At 33.4% G+C, this 19,855-nt stretch overlaps 2 protein-coding genes across 2 annotated transcripts; both read left to right on the top strand.

Moving 5' to 3' along the window:
• Positions 1-1,057: 1,057 nt before the first annotated feature.
• Positions 1,058-11,241, top strand: PARP1 (poly(ADP-ribose) polymerase 2). The gene is made up of 20 exons (XM_020356487.3): positions 1,058-1,301; positions 1,590-1,639; positions 1,726-1,945; positions 3,350-3,536; positions 3,638-3,971; positions 4,393-4,588; positions 4,659-4,823; positions 4,982-5,042; positions 5,141-5,201; positions 5,290-5,541; positions 6,639-6,873; positions 6,975-7,087; positions 7,159-7,235; positions 7,375-7,535; positions 8,008-8,199; positions 8,321-8,429; positions 9,097-9,179; positions 9,292-9,429; positions 9,714-9,896; positions 10,856-11,241. The coding sequence occupies exons 1-20, from the start codon at positions 1,152-1,154 to the stop codon at positions 10,901-10,903; spliced, it is 3,015 nt and encodes a 1,004-aa protein (XP_020212076.1). The 5' UTR covers positions 1,058-1,151; the 3' UTR covers positions 10,904-11,241.
• A 3,013-nt stretch (positions 11,242-14,254) lies between these two features.
• Positions 14,255-16,048, top strand: LOC109796727 (LOB domain-containing protein 16). Its single transcript, XM_020356488.3, has 2 exons — positions 14,255-14,774; positions 15,520-16,048. Exons 1-2 carry the CDS (start codon positions 14,478-14,480, stop codon positions 15,853-15,855), a joined length of 633 nt encoding a protein of 210 aa, XP_020212077.1. The 5' UTR covers positions 14,255-14,477; the 3' UTR covers positions 15,856-16,048.
• The last annotated feature ends 3,807 nt before the right edge of the window (positions 16,049-19,855 follow it).

Genomic DNA, 19,855 nt, shown 5'->3' with positions numbered 1-19,855 from the left:
AAGGGTCCCATCATTATGTCAACAATAAATGATAAACTTTTTTTTATATAACTAAAATTTATAATAAATAAATAATTTTGAATATATAAATTATTTTATAATTAAAATTAAATTAAATAAAAGAAAAAGATAATATTTTTAAAGTCATTTTTTTTCTCAAAGAAATAAAAGAAAATGGATGGGATAAAGTTAAATGGTGAAAGTCCCAAGATTGGAATTTGGATTCTCTCTATTCTTTTTTGTGTCTATTCCTTCCATTTCCTAACCTTTTGAGAAAATAAATAAAATGAAGATAATATATATTTTAGAGAAAGTGACGTTTATACCCTCCAAACTTTAATAATAAAAGAAATGAAGGGGATTTTTACTTGCTAAGTTGACTAGTAATTAGTATGTAAATTTTTACATTTCTATATGAGAGTCATCATAATTTGAGATCTCAAAAGAAAGGAAAAAAGAAAAAAGGCTCTCATTATCAACAATGAAACATGATAATGACATATTTTATGTAAAGGAATCAATGTTGTCTACTAATTTTTTCACCACCTAACCAAGTGAAGTAACAATTATTATCCCCTCTTCAAGCTTAAAAATGTCAATAAATTACATCCAATATAGTTCATTTCCTTGTGTAGGAAGACGCAACTTTTTTCCCTTTTAATTTGCACGAGAGATCATAAATTATAACTAAATTGAGAAATAAAAAAACAAATATTTAAATAAAAAAATATAGTATAAGGCAATAACAACATCAACACTTTTATAATTTTTTTTTATTTGTATTCTTTAATCAATATGACAGGGTTACAAATTAACATCTTCCAAAATTTTATATAACATAGTACATTTTGAGTTCAGTTTGTTACTAAAATTATTTAGTGGCCCAACACATGAACGTGTACAGTACACTATTGACTAGTATATTCTGTATAACATATTGCTTGGCGCACGAACGTCTTTTTTTTTGTTTTGTTTGGGTACTAACGTGTGTAGAACACTTGACTATAGCCGAATCGAGAATGAAAACAATAATAAATGAAATAAGGGAAAAGCGATAGAAGAGAAAGTAGTTATTAAAAAGAAAAGAAAACAAAAAATAAGAGAGTAAAAGTAAAAGGAGGGAAGAGAAGAGTGGGAGTGAGTGAGAGAAAATGTCGAACCCTCAAAATCAGAAACCATGGAAGGCGGAATACGCGAAGTCGGGGAGATCATCATGCAGGACGTGCAAGTCCCCCATTGCCAGCGAAACGCTGCGTCTCGGCAAGATGGTTCAGTCGTCCAAATTCGATGGCCTCATGCCGGTAACGTTAACACGAACACGCCCTTTCTTCTTCTTTTCCTTCATTATCGCTCGCCTTCGATCAATGTTAATGTACCTTCTAGGTATGCTATTGCATTTCCAGCATTTCCTCTGTTTTTTGCATGTAAAGATGAACCATAGGGTTTCATTCGTTTTGCTTCTTGTACATGCCATAAACTTCACTAGCTTGTAGTAGTTTCCTTGTACTCTTACGAGCTTTTTTTTTAAAAAATGTATACTGTATGTATTGCTGTGGTATTTTAATCTGTATTTTTTTTTTTTACATCAGATGTGGAATCATGCTGCTTGCATATTGAAGAAAGCCAATCAGATAAAATTGTACGGAAATTTCTATTCGTTTCACTGAATGTGCGTTTGTATAATATTTTGACATTGGCTATTGTCGTGTACTGCTGTTGCTGTAGAGTTGAAGATGTTGAAAACATAGAATCGCTTCGTTGGGATGATCAGCAGAAGATCAGAAAATACATAGAGAGTGGCACTGGGACTGGGACTGGGACTGGGAGCGGGAGCGCGTCAAAGTCAAATTCAAAGGCTGTCAAAGATACTGAATGTGGTATTGAAGTTTCACAAACTTCTCGTGCTACTTGCAGGGATTGCGGTCAAAAAATCATCAAAGGAGAGGTTGGGTTTTAATGCTTCTCAATGTCATATTCCAAAGGTTAAATAATGTGTGTTAACCGGACCTGATGGATTTTGTGTTTTGGAAATGAGATCATGAGCAAAAATGAGTTATAATCTATGGATGGAAAATATTTTGATTTTGGCCTTTTATTATCATGTTTATCATAAATTAACTTATGGAAAATAACGTATTTGGTTTTTAGTAATAGCTGTATGACGTTGCTGATTTAAGGGATGAAATGGAACTATAAGAATACGTGGTTTTTATTTTTACTTTCAACTTCTAGTTGTCAAGTTTGAACTCGACATTATTGCTTTGACATCTAACATGTTTGCTTCCAGTATTTTTTACATAGGTGGCGTGCTACTATTCCATTGTGTGAATATTTGAACAAGCCTTGTTGCATGATGTTGCAATTTTTATGCTATCTGATTGGATTCTCCATCTTGAGATTCTTGTTGTATGGTCAAAATGCTTGAGGTAGTTGATTCGGGACAGGGTACCAGAGCCTCTATGACCAGGTGGTCTCTAGTTTAATCCTTGCTGCCCCCATTCTTCCTAGAAAAAGTTGAATTTCAACACAAGGTTGGCTGAACCTGAGCAAAGGGCTATTGTGTGAGGGAGAATGTTAGATATGTTTCATAAAACCATTAAGCATTTGGAAATTGTTTCTATATAGAAGTTTTAGTAGCATGAGGAAGAATGTAAGGCTACCCACCCCACATGCTGTGTTTGTGGGTGGTGTCATGGACATGGAATGCTTATAGGCACATCCTCCTGAGCTCTTCCATTTTCCTGAAATCAATTATGTTCCTTATGGCTTACGCCTTTTGGGTTGTTGATTAGGTTAAATCTCTTAAGTTTTTATCCATGCCTCTTCAATTTTGTAATGCCTATAGAAATAAAAGCTTTCTGACCCTCTTTGTGTGCATTTTGCCTTTACTAATTAGGTAGATGGGGCCAGGGGGTGCTAATCAGGGATCAGTCTCTCCCAAATTCTGACCACTGCTTTTGGGTTGAACTTGGAATCTTGCATCTAACCAATTTTTCTCCCTCTCCTTTACTATGAAGTCCTTAAAAGGTTAAAAAAATTAAAAAAACTATTCTGTGTTCAAATTAAACCACTTAATATCAGAATTTCATTTTGAAATCTGCACGTTATTAGCCACAACCACAAGTTTATTCATGATTGTTACACTTCATCTTATTCATATCCTTGTAAATATTCTTAAAATTGATTGCCATGTATTCTTAGATCACAAAAATCATATTTTATACTGATATATATTAGAATTCAGAATTTTCCCTAATCATTCACAAATCAAAATCATATTGATCGATGCTCAGAAGTTGCTGATGTTGGAATTTGTATCCTTGCTAACTGTTTCTTATTTGATTTTTAGGTTCGAATATCTACCAAGCCTGATGGTCAAGGTGCTAGAGGATTGGCTTGGCACCATGCCAAGTGTCTTGTGGAACTATCACCATCAATTCAAGTGGATAAATTATCTGGATGGAATAGTCTCTCATCTTCTGATCAATCAACTGTCAGTGACTTGGCTAAGAAGGGTCATTCTCTGACTAAGGGGGGTATGATGATTGATATGTTTAAGAAAGTCTGTTTTTTGTTGCCATAGTGGTTGAATCTCTTTGTTTTCATTGTATCGACTTGCTCACTGCATTCCTTTCAGGTGGTAGTGGTATAAACATCAAGACTGAAGAGGGTAAAGAATCCACACAACACACTTCCAAAGGTGGCATAAAACGGGGCAAGGATGCTGATGGTGAACGGAAATCAAAGGTTGCTAAGGCCAAGGGAGATGTGTCTGCAAGCAGCACAGCATCAGTAAAGAATGAACCAGGGGAAGCACGGGACCTGGAAAATAGACTGGAGGCGCAAAGCAAAGAACTCTGGGCTCTGAAGGATGATATCAAAGAGCATGTGACAACAGCAGAGTTGCGTATAATGCTGGATGCCAATGGTCAAGATTCAACTGGATCAGAACTTGATTTGCGTGACCGCTGGTAATATAATATTATGCAGTGTTTACCCTGATGTTTAAGAAGTGTTTGTCTCATCCCAATCTCTGCATGGTTAAGCTTAATGTTTTCCATTCAATAAGTTATAGTCCGCTTTTTCTATGTTATATGTGGCCAATGTTTTTACTAACCATGTATTAGGTTTGTTTGTTTGTTGGATGTCCCCTATTATGCATGCTCGCTTGTATTTAGCTCTATTATAATTTGTAATGGATAAATCATAATTTATTCTTCGAAAGGAAAAACACAAATGCCTGCAGGTCTAGCACATATATTATTATTTGGATGGGAGACAGATTTTCTGGATTCATTCTGTTTTCTGATATGTGTGCTGTATTTTGAAAATATTATCCTGCAAAATATGTTTAGTTTCCCTAACTGTCATTATTATTATTATGAATTTTAGTGCTGATGGAATGATGTTTGGAGGACTTGGTCTTTGCCCAATATGTTCTGGCTTTCTGCGTTACTCTGGAGGAATGTACCGGTGCAATGGATACATTTCCGAGTGGAGTAGATGTTCTTACTCTACCTGCGAACCAAAACGGAATGAAGGAAAGTGGAAAATCCCAGAGGAAACAAATAATCAGTACCTTAAAAAGGTGTGTAAGGAAAAAAATGTCATAAAACAATCAATAAATTATGACTTAAATTTTTGCTTACTGTTTGCAGTGGTTCAAATCTCAAAAAGGGAAGAAACCAGTTAGGATATTGCCTCTTCCATCACCAAGGAAATCTGCTGAAAGTCAAATTACTGCTAGTCAGCATCAATCATCAAACACTGAAAATTTGCAAGATTTGAAAGTTTCTATCTGTGGATTACCTAATGACTCTATTGTATTACTTCCTTCCATTTTTCCTTTAACATCTGTTTTTTCAACACCCATAAATAAATTCCACCACCCCCTTCTCCCCATAAATTATTCTGAGAGACAGTCATGCTTGATTTGGTTTTCTAGTATTTTGTACTCATCTTCTACGAGTTGATTTTACAGGAGGAATGGAAATGCAAAATTGGAGGTATAGGTGGGGTGTTTCATGCAAAAGTAAAGAAAGGTATCTGCTGCAGAGATCAGTTTATGAAATTTGAAAAAAGTATTTTTCTGCCTCTTGTACAATTTTTGTAATCTTTCACTGACTTTGTTTACTTGCAGATACTAACTGCTTGGTGGTTGGTGGAACACTCAATGATGAAGCTGAGATGCGGAAGGCAAGGTATGGTGCACTCAAATTGTGAATCTGAACATTTTTTTTTATTTAATTAATTCTAATATCACTCACTGGGAATAGTTTTGATCTATAGGAGGATGAAAATACCAATAGTCAGGGAGGACTATTTGATTGACTGCTTAGAAAGAAAGAAGAGACTTCCATTTGATATGTATAAGGTTGAAATGATTGGTGAGGCTTCTAGTATGGTTACAATTAAAGTGAAGGGTCACAGTGCTGTTCACGAGGCCTCTGGCCTACAGGATTCTGGCCACATACTTGAGGAAGGGAAAAGCATATATAACACAACTTTGAATATGTCTGACTTGTCTACTGGTATTAACAGGTGGGTTTATTATGTTTTAGTTTTCTTGTACACCTTGAGCATAAATTTTTGTTTAATCCAGGAATAGCAGTTTGTTTTCTATGCATTTATGAATAAAGTTGATCCTAAAATTATGCTTGTAGTAGATTTTGTTATGCTGCTAGTGTTTCACACAAAACATCATTTTGTATCCTGGCAAGAGCTGATATGTTTATATTCTGATTTATTTCTTCTGCAGAAGGTGACTGACATTTCCACCTAGAACATTAATTGAGATTATAATATTATTTCAAATATGCCTGGAATCTAGCGATCACATTCTTATTCCTTATAGTTCTCAATAAAATGAAATAATAAATATGGTTTTGATTGACTGAGGAGTTATCTACTACTAAATTAACATTGTATATCATGACACTTATTAATGTTTTCTGCAAATTGCAAATTTTTGTTTTTGAAAGTTTTTAGGTAGTGCTTCCTCCAGGGCTTTTGAAAAGTAATGATTTCTTATTAGAAGCAACTTATGGGAAGCTTTTCAAATTTTATGGCATCTGTTTAGCAATTTTGGATACTTAATTTTTGTTACACAGTATTCCAAACTAGTTTCCATAGCAGATTTTCTCAACAGTTTCATTTGAAAAGGCACAATATAGTTTAACTGTATTTTCATTTGGGCTAGAGTACTCTATGCAGTCTATCTGGAAAGTATGTATGTGCTCAGTTGTTTTCTGTTGGCTGATAAATTTGTGCTTTGCACACTATTTATGCTTGAAATACTTTTATCACCACTCGTTTTGTCCCGAATAAAAAGACTGCATACCATTGATGTTCAAAAACAAGCTTTTGTTTTTGAGGATTAGCCTGGAAAAAAACTGTTTGACTTGGAGCCATTTTTTGTTATATTCTCAAAGCCTTGTTTTTTTTTTTTTTCTTATTATTGTGATTTGTTTTTATTTACTTGGTGAGTTCTCTCGCATCACTTCCTTTCTTAAGATTCTAGGTTTGCTTTTATTTCATCTCCCACCTACTTATCCCCACCCCCATCCCGAACCTCAAAAAAGAATAAATTGAGGCTTCTCTCCACAATCACCATCCTAACTTTCTCTTCCTATGTAAAGCTACTACATTCTCCAGATAATCCAAGAAGATAAGGGGTCAGATTGTTATGTGTTTCGTAAATGGGGTCGAGTGGGAAATGACAAGATTGGAGGAAGTAAACTGGAGGAAATGTCAAAACCTGATGCAGTCTGTGAATTCAAACGATTATTCTATGAGAAAACTGGAAACCCCTGGGAGGCGTGGGAACAAAAGACTATTCAGAAGCAACCTGGAAGATTTTTCCCATTGGATATTGTACTTGCTTTACCTTTATAATTTTTTTGTTTGATGTAAATATGTATATCATCACTTGTCAGGTTGATATTCAACTCATGGTTGTTACGCTGGACTTGTAGGATTATGGAGTTAACAAACAGGTCTCAAAAAAGAAAAAAAATGATGCTGACAGCAAACTACCCCCTCCATTAATAGAATTGATAAAGATGCTCTTCAATGTGGAAACATACAGGTTATAGTTAAATACCTCTTCATTTTATTAGAATATATGTATGATGCAATACTGAGTCTTCAGTTTTGTAGAGCTGCCATGATGGAATTTGAGATTAATATGTCTGAAATGCCACTTGGGAAACTGAGCAAAAGCAATATTCAAAGGGGTATGTTTACACTTATTTTAAAACTTTTTATGAGCTATTTAGTCCCCTATTCCTTTGTTTGTTTGCATTGAGAAATTCTATAGGGTTTATTAAAGTGATAAATGCCTGATTTTATGTTTGGTCTTCTTCCTCTTCCCAGGGTTTGAAGCATTGACAGAGATACAGAATCTGTTAAAAAATGGCAATCCTGATCCATCTGTCAAGGAAAGCTTGCTTATTAATGCCAGCAACCGGTTCTTCACCATGATCCCTTCTATTCATCCACATATTATAAGGGATGAAGATGATTTTAAGTCCAAGGTGTGTGGTACCATTTTTTTCATTTTTTAGTTTGGGGTTTGGTAATGAAACATGAAATTAAATTGATTCTATCTTTTTGTGTTAGTTTTCTTCTTGCAACCATGACTCAAAGAACTTAATGATTATTGGCACTTTGTAAGATTCAAATATTGAAATAGTTTTATATTTGAATTTTGAATACAGTGGTGAGAATCTATACTGGATCATCACATTTTTTTAGGTTTTTTGTCTTGCAAATTGATCTTGGGTTTTAAAATCTCTAAAGGATAGGACTGTGCAAACAGTAATGCAAAATGTGTGAAATTTGTCTGTTTTTTGTTTCAATAACTTTCAAGGGTTGTCCAATATATGAATGATATAAAAATTATTTAATTCTATGACGATTGTTCCTGATGACTTCTATGCCTGAGGATTAGCATATTTGATTCCCCTTTATTATAATTTGATTAGTATGGCCTTTCCTTTTTTGTAGGTGAAAATGTTAGAAGCCCTTCAAGACATTGAGATAGCCTCAAGATTGGTTGGATTTGATGCCAACAGTGATGACTCCATTGATGATAATTATAAGAAGCTCCACTGTGATATATCTCCACTTTCTCATGATAGTGAAGATTTTTGTTTAATTGAGAAATTTCTCCATAATACTCATGCCCCCACACATACGGTATGATTATATTTGGTATTCGGTATACAAGTGGGTGTTTGTGTGTTAATGCCTTTGGTGTGAGTTCTTTCATTTCTCACAATGTACATGTTTCCACTATCTTTGTAATCCATCTATGCAGGACTGGAGTCTTGAGCTAGAAGAAGTTTTTTCACTTGAAAGGGAAGGTGAATTTGATAAGTTTGCTCCTTACAGGGAAAAACTTGGTAACAGAATGCTCCTATGGCATGGTAGGTTATGGATATGTGATAGCTACGAGTTACTTGTATGTTTGCCACTGCGAAATATTCTCCTATGATGCAATGAAAGAGTATAAAAATTGAAAGAAAGGAATGTAAACAGATTTCTTAACAAGAAAAAAAAATCTATAAAAGCTTCCAATCTTTAAATGTCTCACGGAATTCTTATTATATATCTGATTGCTCCATATAAATGCCAAGATAATACTAGATCAGTGACAAGAGGAGTTCCAACTTCCAAAGGCTTGAACTTAGGTTAAAAATTATTTCATCTCTAATGGAAAACATTTTTGGTGGTAAACTACATTCATATGGATGGTTATTTTGTTGTAAATTGTAATGTGCATACTGTAGCCATTGATGAAAATACGTACAAATTTGAGTTAGACTCCTATAACAAAAATGTTAGGTTAAAAATTATACTAGAAATGCCAAGATAATACTAGACCAGTGACCAGAGGAGTTTCAACTTCCAAAGGCTTGAACTTAGGTTAAAAATTATTTCATCTCTCTAATGGAAAACAACAATTTTGGTGGTAAACTACATTCATATGGATGGCTATTTTGTTGTAAATTGTAATGTGCATACTGCAGCCATTGATGAAAATACGTAAAAATTTGAGTTAGACTCCTATAACAAAATTGTTCTTTATTATAGGCTCTAGGTTGACAAACTTTGTGGGCATTCTTAGCCAAGGACTCAGAATTGCACCTCCTGAAGCCCCGGCAACTGGCTATATGGTTCTCTTTATTACTCCCCTCTCATCTCTTCTTTTATGTTAATATTTTATTGGATACCGTACCTAATTAACTTTCCACAGCAGTATTTAAGTCTGAATATTTTGCATTGCAGTTTGGCAAAGGAGTTTACTTTGCTGACCTGGTCAGCAAAAGTGCTCAGTATTGCTACACTGATAAGAAAAATCCTGTTGGTCTAATGCTTTTGAGTGAAGTTGCACTTGGAAATGTCTATGAGCTCAAGAAAGCTAAGGTCAGTCTGCTTTAATCCAATTTGTGCATTTAGCTTTTTCAGAGAAATAAAATAATCGTCTTTTTCTTTTATTTAAAAAGAAAAACTCAAGAACCTGTAAAAAATGATTATTTCTTCAAAATAAGTTAACCCAAACAATCACATGTGCTTGATTATTTCTAAGTGCATATTTATTCAAAATGAGCCACAATGCCACAATGTTGCTTTCAATACTGAATTTCTGCCAAATGGATTTGCAATAATTTTTGGTTTCATACTGATTGTCTTTGTCATCTGCGAAACAGTATATGGATAAACCTCCTGAAGGAAAGCACTCTACTAAAGGACTGGGCAAGAAAATGCCACTTGAATCAGAATATGCAAAGTGGAGGGGCGATGTCACTGTTCCTTGTGGCAAACCAGTGCCATCAAATGTCAAGAGTTCTGAGCTCATGTACAATGAGTATATTGTTTATAATACTGCTCAAGTAAGTTTCAACCCTGGTGTGTTTTTTGCTATATCATGCCAATGAAGCAAGCTAGGATACTTGTAGTTTAAATTGTAATAAAATTTAGTGGCAATTTTCTACTGTCATGGTCATTAGTCGTTTGCAGTTTGATATATATATATATATATACATATATATATATATATATATATATATTTATTTATGGAGATTAATTGGGATTTTATATTGAAGTTTCTTGTAGATGAATTATAGCTATGTCAAATGGAAAACTTTTATTTGTTTATAATAGAAACAATGTGGAACAGCAATAACGAAAGAATGAAAATATTTAACGGGAAAACACTTAAACGGGGAAAAACCATAGGCATGGGAGAAGCAATTCTTTCTACTGAAAATTGGTTCAAGAGATACAAAGAGAGTGGCTGCTGCCAACTACAACATTATCATTTTAATGCATATAAAACCCTAGCCCAAAAACATAAAAGTGCATACCATGGGGCTCTGCCCCTGCACCAGTGAAAGGGATCAGTGGTGGGCTCCAATCTCAGGCCTATCGACCTTTGATCTCTGCTACTACCGGACCACAAAAAATTCTCAAAAGTATTTCTTCCCCTAATTGATCACACTGAACTTTTCAGGCCAGGCCAAGAATTTGGGTCACTGTGTAAAACTTTTATCATTGGAAACTCTTGTTTCAGAGATAAATGAGAACAGCTAAGGATTCTTATCATGTGGTAGAAAGTACAAAGTCACAAACTGTTAAGTATGAGGCTTGGGTTTGTGGCTGATTAACACGAGTTTTTAGCTGTTTTTTGTTAGTTCATCTCCTTTTCCATTTGTTAAACTTGATTCATGACATACTTGCCCAATGCTCTTTACGAGTGTTTTTGGATTTGTCATAGATAAAGCCCAATATGTGATATTTACTTTTCTTTTGGTAAACACATGCATATGATTGGATGTGGACTTCTGTGCAGGTTAAGATGCAATTCTTGTTGAAGGTGAGGTTTCATCACAAGAGATGAGGATTGGAGAGAAGTTTGCGGTTCTGGGGTATCATCTATACTAAGCAGTTTTTTGACCAAGACATGTACGAATTGTCTTGGTAAGGTCTCATTTTGAGTTGACTGGAGATCTTTCAAGCCTTTTTTTTGGACATGTAAGTGCAGGGATGTATCTAGTTGAAACCCATCACTTCTAGCAGTAATTTCTCATGCAATTTGTGATCTGGTTATCTGTATATAACCTCTATTTTAGCCTTAAACTTGTAGCGAGCTCTTCCAGTGTAGTATGCGTTGCATCAGTAGTGGTGCTTTTATTTTTTATAAACACATCAGTCAATTTTATTTTATTTTTAATCTTACTGCAGTCTAGTATTTTTTCAGATAGGTATGCATAAATAGCAGAAGAGCTATTTTCCTTGCTCTGTGAAGGAAGGTACACAGAATTTTACGTTGATGAGCTTTGGTCTTAGGTTATTTTTTGTTTTCTTTTAAGAATATTCAGAAATAAAAACTGAGTGCAGAAAAAAAGCTAGACAGGCGGTAAGGCCAAAAAATTAAAATAAATAAAAAGCTAACCTGGTTATGTGGCTGTGGGGACTTCTGTTAAACAAGATATTACGTGGTCTGCACGTGTGTCATGTGAAAAGGGGATGCTGTTAATTAATGCACCAATAAATGTTGATTATGACATCATGTCATGCGTGTATATATTTTTTTTTGCATGTTACTTGCATGTATGACTATCAATCGAGTTCTCTGTGCTTTATGGTGGTGAGAACTTGAAACTCAGGCGGCTCTTAGTAAGACCCATGCATGACATGGGGATACAAACAGCCATTTCTCTCTGTCAAGTATGACGAACTGCTTTATTTATTGTTTGCGCATGTTATGGTGTATGAGCCACCTCTATATAGTGTTTTTTACTAATTTGTGGCTAATCTTGCGTCACTGACTAGTTCCTATCAAAATACAGCTAGTGTAATGGAAGGGCAAATGTTTTTTATTTTAGTTATTAGCTAGTTTATCGTTTGTTTTGGTGTTTTCTGACGGCTTCTCATCTGAATCTAATCAAGTATTTGGACATCGCAAATTCATAGTGGCTGCGTTCGGAAATTGTAATTTCGTATATGATATTAAACCACTTCGAGTCCAGTCTTTTTGGGCGTGACTCAATCAAGAAAGTGGTGTAAGACATGATGTACAAGAATTTTTCTTAAAAGTGATTGCGGAAGAATGCAGATTTCATTTTGGATTCTGATAAACGACCTTGACATCTTATGTTAGACGAGCCTCTATAAGTATATCTTCTGTTCGAATAGACAAACCTGCATGAGATTTGAATTTAATGATACACCCATCAACCAAAACAGCATGATAACAAATTATCAGTAGTCTCTTCTTTGTATGTTTAAAACATTGAGCACGTTGAAGATAAATCGGTTTTTTATTTATTTTTTCATAATAAGATCCACTTTTTTGGTACTAATTATAGATATTTTTCACTGGACAATTTTGTTTGATCATTAGGTATAGGATGGAACAATTTTGCTAAGTTGATTCGAGTGCTTAAAAACAAAAGGTTCAATTTTATATTGGACTTTTTTTTAAACAAAATTTTTGTAAGCAATCATAATAAAAAATGATTTTTTTTTTCTAATTATTTTAACTAATTGGGATAGTTTATATAAAATTATAAATATTTTTTAATAGGAGCTTTTATAATTGTTATTAAATAAAAATAAATTTATTTATTTTTGTTATAAAATCAAAAACTTGGATAAAGTCAACAAACGGTGTTAAGGTAAACATAAACGTGGCAATGTGACAAGTCATATCGTTGTTAGCTAGTATTCTTTGTATCAAGTTTTGCCCTTTGTCTCACTGAGGAGAGCACGAGAGTGATAGGAAGCTATCACGTGCTAGCCTCAAATCGTATTGAAACATCGCTGCAATGGATTCAGTAAAATAATAAGTGAAAGTCATTTTTAACAGTAAAAAGACATTGTATTTATTTATTTATTTATTTTTATCTTATTTCGTTTAGAAATTTGAAGGGAAGAGAAAATAAAAGGAGCTAAAAGCTATTTCTTATTTTTGTTTTCCTTTTTTCAACTACACAGAGTCACAGACCATTACTCAGACTTTTTTTTCATTTGTCATTTTTTATATTTTATTTATTAGATCATAATAGCATTATCCGTATTTAATCAAATAAGGATATTCTTCTCTCTTGCTTCTTCTCTTAACCAAATATGTTGTTTGAATGGATAAAAATAAGAAAATAATGAAGAAAATTTTCTCTTGTTTGGATAGGTGAAAGAAAAAATAATATAGGAAGTGTTTATATATATATATATATATATATATATATTTTTTTTTATCATGGTATTGATACTAGAAACTAGCCTTCTCCCAACACAAAACTCGAATTTGAAATATTAAAAGTTTAGGATCAATCACAATATTAATTTAGTATCGAATAATTTACAATAATAAGGATATTTATTCGATTAAAGTTAGATCGAGTTGTGATAACATACATGATATTAAATTTGAATTTCGGTTCTTATGTAATTTTCATGAATGAAAAAAAATAAAGTTAGACTCTTAATTTAAAAATTAATATTTTTATAACTTTGATTAGCATTCGTCGTAATTAAATAAGTAGTACTCCAATGAACTCAAAATAAGTAGGAAGTTGTCGGTAGAGTTTACCGGCAGGTGGCAGTGTACTAACTCAAGGTTAGGAAGCGACAACACAGCAGCAGTTCCCAGGTGCGGCGTTCGGCGCAAAAATTAGAGAAAAAAAATCTAATCAAACTATTAATTAATTTAACTAAACCAAAACCATACCAAACCCTCAACCGCATACAATTAATTAAAGGCTTGCACTATTCGAAACAAATATACTCGTTTCTTTTAACATATTTTTTTAATACATACTACCTTATTATTCACTATTTTTTTAAATTATTAAAATCATTAATAAATAATGACCCGCAAAATATATTTAAAAAATGTATTAGCAATTGTTAGTGTTAATATTTTCTTCTTCTTATAATTGTGTTATTAATGAAAAATATTTACCACTTCAATGGTAATTAATCTTTATTAAAAAATTTGATTAATTACATATTAGAGTCTCATCTCAAAAAATATATATTTTTTATCTATAAAACTCAAAATATAAAACTATACTTAAAATAATTAAGTTGAGTATTACTCTTACGGACGACTTATTAGTAATTATTAATATTAATATAAATATAATATAAAAAAATAAATAAAAATAGGCAGAGTCCAAGTTACATTAACTTGGTCTAAACCCATTAGAAAAACCAGCCCCGCACCATTAACAAATGTTCCCTCTGAACCCTACACATGAGGCTCTCATGTTCCCATTCACATTTCTTATAAGACTCTTTATGCACCTTATTCCCACTGTCCCACTTCCCTCTCCCATACCATACTCCTCAGATTTTAGTTTGCACCATTTCCTAGTGTGCCCGTGTGCCACACACATAAAATACACAACACCTCTCTTTTTTTTCTTTCTCTCTCTCTCTCTCTCGGTTGTTACTAGTATCATACTACTATGGCTTCTGCAAGTGGAAATGGCACTTCTGGCTCTCCTTGCGGTGCATGCAAGTTCCTCAGGCGAAAGTGTGCAGCAGACTGCATCTTTGCACCTTACTTTTGCTCGGAACAAGGGCCTGCTAGATTTGCAGCCATACACAAGGTGTTTGGTGCTAGCAACGTTTCCAAGCTGCTTTTGCATATACCAGCTCATGATCGTTGTGAGGCCGTTGTCACAATCGCTTATGAGGCTCAGGCTCGTATCAGAGACCCTGTCTATGGCTGTGTGTCTCACATTTTCGCCTTACAGCAACAGGTACCATTATGTCTTATTACAAACCCCATCAAAACTTCTAAACTTTATGTAACTCTTTCCCGGAAAGGATACATCTTTCCAGTAATCATGTTCTATTTTTATGCTTAATATCTATATATATATATATATATATATATATATATATATATATATATATATATTTCCTGATAGACATCAAATAAGTAAAGCATTAACAACTATTTGATGAGTTCTAAATGTTCTTATAGACTTCTGGTGATGGTGTTATTCAATTTAGAATTTTATCAGGATAATCCGCGTATAAATATTTATTAGAAGAATTACTGAGATGAAATTTTAAGGAGAAATACATCAAAACACACGTAAGAAAGTGTATATAGGTCTTATTTTTTAATGTTTTTATATCAAGAGAAATAAGCTTAAAAGTCCAAAGATTTGTACACTAGTCACTTGTTCACAAAATTCTCTTTAGGGAGAGCTTAATGATTTTTTTTTAATATATGTTGTAAATTTGGAAATCAATGGGGTTATTCAACAAAACTAGCTACTCCTGTCTTTTTCTCTTGCTTGAAGTCTAGCTACCTATGTTAGGCTTCTATGAGGCCTCAAGGGCCAGTCCAAGAATAATATTTATTGCCATTGGCTATATAAAATACACACCAGTCAATTTATTTAGAAACAAACAAATTTCTCTAAATCCCCCTCATTAATATTCTGACTCTTTTAATTTTCTCACATTTTCCTATTGCTGTTGAAATGCACGTAGGTGGCATGCTTGCAAGCACAGCTGATGCAAGTGAAGGCTCAGCTGGCTCAGAACCTGGTGGAGTCCAGGAACATAGAGAATCATCAGTGGCCAGGGAATAACACTAGTGTTGCAGGACAACCTATGAATCATCCTATTTGTCCCACTTACATGAACCCTATATCTCCTCAAAGCTCTCTTGAGTCAATTGACCACAGCAGCATCAATGACGGAATGGCCATGCAAGACATACAAAGCAGAGAGGATTTTCCAATCCAAGCTTCTAAGGAAAGATCATTTAACAACAATGACTTGGGGGAGCTTCAAGAACTAGCTCTCAGAATGATGAGGAACTAGGTTAGAAGCAAAGCTGGCCTAGAAGGATGTTCCTTGATGTTGAGGGGACATGGTCTTTTGCTAGTGTTGTATATAAAATGAGAGTGGCATGAAGAAAACTGGCCAAACTGATAAGCCTAAAGGTTTAAACTATGCATTAGGCTTTTCTGTTTGTGGATTCAATCCAAAAGAAATTAATTTTTTTTGCAGACTAGCTAGCTGAGTCTCTCTCTTTTTCTATGCTTGTGCTAAAATTAGCAGCGGTTAACTTTGAGTTTAGAAAAATAATTTTGGTTTCTGTTATGTGAACTAGAATAAAGCATAGACATTAGACAGTGTTAAACGAAAATGGCAAAAGGAAAGCCTACAGAATAGGGGTTGTCATAAATTATTATGCATTCTTTGCCTGTCAAACTTCAATAATGATGGTGAGTACCTTTGAATTATGAGATCTTTTTTCCAACAAAACCACACGCTTAATTGAACTTTCTAGATCACAATGCTTGACACGTTGAACTTTTTGTTTTATTTATAGTGGGAATCCCCATCTTGGTTAATTTGCATTTGTTAAAAGACAAGTACATACTGGTCTCAGCTGTCTACTTTAGTGAAAAATCTCATTCACGTTTCTGAGGTGTTTGGCGACAAAAAGTAATATCAAAAAAATACTTTAAACACTAAGCTTCAATTTACTGAAAAATGAGTTCTATTATATTTGGTAGTTTGTTATTATTTTTTTCTAATTTATAAGAGGGGGGAAGCAACAAAGGGACCAAAAAGAGATCATGCACGAGCCTTAATCATTGCATATTAGTGCATAATATAAGTTTGAGCTTTTTTCCCCCTATTTTATATATGTTGCAAAAAACCGGTGTGAGGAACTGAAGTCAAAAGTGATCAAGATGCCCCATCTTCTTCAACATGTTTAGATCCAAATGCAATGTTCCCTTGGGTGCATTGATGAGACATTTTTCTAAGATTTTTCTTTTTGCAAGGCAGGGGGCTAGCTAGAGAGGACTTGGATGCTACCATTATAGTTAAAGGCAAGCACAACACTAGGGTGAGTACATCTTATGGACCCCACTTGACTAATAACAGGTAGTTTTACCTAACATTACTATGCTAATCTAATTGTAATATCAATATACCAATGATTTTGTATTCATACAAGTAGACAAAGTGTCTCCCGGATTGAATACATGGGACTACATCACTATTTTTATTTAACCAATTAACCTCATTCTATAGTAACATCAAATAAAGAGCCTAATCCTAGTCGGCAATATTTTGAAAGCACTGCTTTTGATTTGGTAGAGCCATTAATATGAAGTTGAATAAATTTATTGGGGGGTGTTGACACTTTTACGTACGGTGATAATCAAATAATGTAACAGTTGTAGTAATAAACAGACAGAAATAGAGAACCGTACTATATTTCAAATCGCTTCGGTCTTACAAAGTGCTATTTTTGTGATCATAACTGAGCTAGCTAACTTGATGGTTAATTATATCGTGTAACTATTTTATGATTTCCTTGCATGCCACTCAAATATTATTGGTGACTCCGTACTAATTTGATCGGTAAAACCAAGCATGCATTGTGTACCTTATAAATTATTTAAATACAACGAAAACATAATTTGGTGTCAGACTTGTACACACACAATAATAGGTGATACCTTCAGTAGGGGAGACAAGACTAGTAGACAGTGATCTTGTTCAACACTTTCATTATAGAATTCAACTATGGGGACCATACGCAGAAGTTTGTAGTTGTAGTGAAGCACAAGTAGCTCAAGAGCAAGAGAAAATTAAAAGTGTCACCTAATAATGACTCCTAATGAAAATTTGCATGTGTGTCTGACGAGAAATAAATCTGAAATTTCAAATCACTGAAGTGCATGCCTTTGCAAACGATTTTTATATTAAGTCTTAATTATTTTCAATTGGAGTCACTTCAATTTGCTTCCTTAAAATAAATGCTTCTGAAGCATGTATGTATAAAATTATGATCCATGCAGAAGAACAAGATCAACTAGCAGAAGGATCTCCTATGGTTATAGCCTCATAGTGTGCAGGCCATTGAAGGTTGTTGTTTAACAATTAATGGTCCACTTTTTGAACCTGGGATCAACAGAAACTTACATATGGACAATAAAATAAGCATCCTAAGTCATTTCACAATTGATTTAATAAAGAATATGTACATACATAATCTGTCCAATTAATCGGCCATTAATTCCATGATTTGTCTAAGCATTAAAGAACGGCAAAGCAGATAAGAGAGGAATTAAAAAAAAGTTTAATTAAGCCGGACCATTACTTGCACCTGGAAAAGTAATTATTATTTGGGAGGACCATTAATTTAATTGGCGATGAGTGATGATGATTAGCTGAACGTGAGAGCAAAAGTTGTTCCAAAAAAGTAGAATGGAACCTGCTGTAAGCGAAGAGAAAATTTGTATCGGTCTTTACTTGATTTGATGAGTTGCTTCGTAATAAAATAAAGAAATAAAGAGTCAAAAGTGGAGAAGATCAGAACAGAGTGCAGAGTGGTATATATATTAATTTCTTGCCATACTCAGCAATATAATAAAGGCCTTATAAGATATTCATAGATACCTTCTGATATATATACACACAAAATTCCCTGTTCATGACAATTTATTTATTTTTATACAGTCGTCGCAACATCGAAATTTAAACTTAAAACAATGTTTAAACTATCCAAATCCTCTACTATTTTACCCACCTATTTTGCAACTTAAGGAAAAGATTTTAGATTAATGGGATGATATATATATTTTACGTATAAAATTAAATTAACATCAAATTGATAACATAAAACTTCGGTTAAGACTGATATCAATGTGTAATTTTTTTAGCAAACAACAGTGAGTATGCGTTAATTCTACGGTCAACAAAGCTATACTATACGTTAATTAAGTTATAGTGTGTTTGGATAACATTTAAGAATTAATTCTACCTTCTGAGATCATGTTGATATATACTGTGAAAAAATAGAAACAACTATTTGTTTTGATCATGAAAAATAATTGATTATGTATTCTTTTTATGTATACCTTTTTAAATATTTTAGATAAAAATTTTAGGTTAAGAGAAGACTCATTTTAAAAAAATAAAAATCAAGGAAGATCAGTAACCTCGGCGAAAATTTTCATGTATGCATTGTTTTTTTTCTTCTTTTGGTTCGTCTCTGGAGTATCTATCGTCGATAACAGTGACTAATTTTCTCGCTACGTTGGAGGCACCTCAAAGGGTGAGATAGCTGGTTCCAAGATTTAACGCGGCTACATACACAAAGCAGGATTTGAATCCTGACCTTGCTTAAGCGTAGATCAACCCCTACCGTCGAATTACACACTTGGGGTTCATGTATGCATTGTTTAATACGAGTATAATTAATTCTTGAAATTAATAACGTAAATTGAGTTGATAAAGTTAATGACCTTTTATAGATGTTTTTCATTAATTCAATACTTTAACTGAAATTTTTATATATATTGAGTAAATAAAAAATAAAAAATTAATTAATAAATAAATATGCATATCTATAAATGTTTTATTTATCTAAAAGAATAAGCCTAATAGAATTATCTCTAATATTCATGGATGAAATAATACAAATATTTAAAACATATATGGGATACAGTGAATCATCAATAATGTAGCACATATTTGATCTCTGGGATTGGCCAAAGGACTGTATTGTATTAATTTATTTGTTTTGCGTTGTTAAGGTTTAAAAGTGGGGCACACGTGCAACTTTAAAACATGGATGTCACTGACGTGTTTTATACACAGGAGTTTGTCTTCACACAAGAAGCAAGTAACTGCCTTCTTGTTTCTTATTATCTCATTACAAAAATTCAAAGACATGTATAAATAAAATAAATCAAAGTTTGGCAACCCACGTTTGTGCTAAACAAAGGGAGCGCAGTTCTCTATTTTAAAGATTGAAACTTACTAATTAATTGAACCATGATTAGTATTTTACATC

This window comes from Cajanus cajan, chromosome 6 (genome assembly GCF_000230855.2).
Source record: "Cajanus cajan strain Asha chromosome 6, NIPB_CcT2T_4, whole genome shotgun sequence".
NCBI classification, from domain to species: Eukaryota; Viridiplantae; Streptophyta; class Magnoliopsida; order Fabales; family Fabaceae; genus Cajanus; species Cajanus cajan.
Note: the sequence above shows the minus strand (reverse complement) of the source record. Positions and strands in the feature narration are given on the sequence as shown.

What these genes read in the sequence shown, in the direction of transcription:
- PARP1 (XM_020356487.3), top strand. Translation starts at nt 1,152, where the DNA reads ATGTCGAACCCTCAAAATCAGAAACCATGGAAGGCGGAATACGCGAAG. An exon ending in TCATTCTCTGACTAAGGGGG is followed by an intron (nt 3,537 to 3,637) that starts GTATGATGATTG and finishes CATTCCTTTCAG; the next exon opens with GTGGTAGTGGTATAAACATC. An exon ending in GATTACCTAATGACTCTATT is followed by an intron (nt 4,824 to 4,981) that starts GTATTACTTCCT and finishes TTGATTTTACAG; the next exon opens with GAGGAATGGAAATGCAAAAT.
- LOC109796727 (XM_020356488.3), top strand. Translation starts at nt 14,478, where the DNA reads ATGGCTTCTGCAAGTGGAAATGGCACTTCTGGCTCTCCTTGCGGTGCA. An exon ending in TTTTCGCCTTACAGCAACAG is followed by an intron (nt 14,775 to 15,519) that starts GTACCATTATGT and finishes AAATGCACGTAG; the next exon opens with GTGGCATGCTTGCAAGCACA.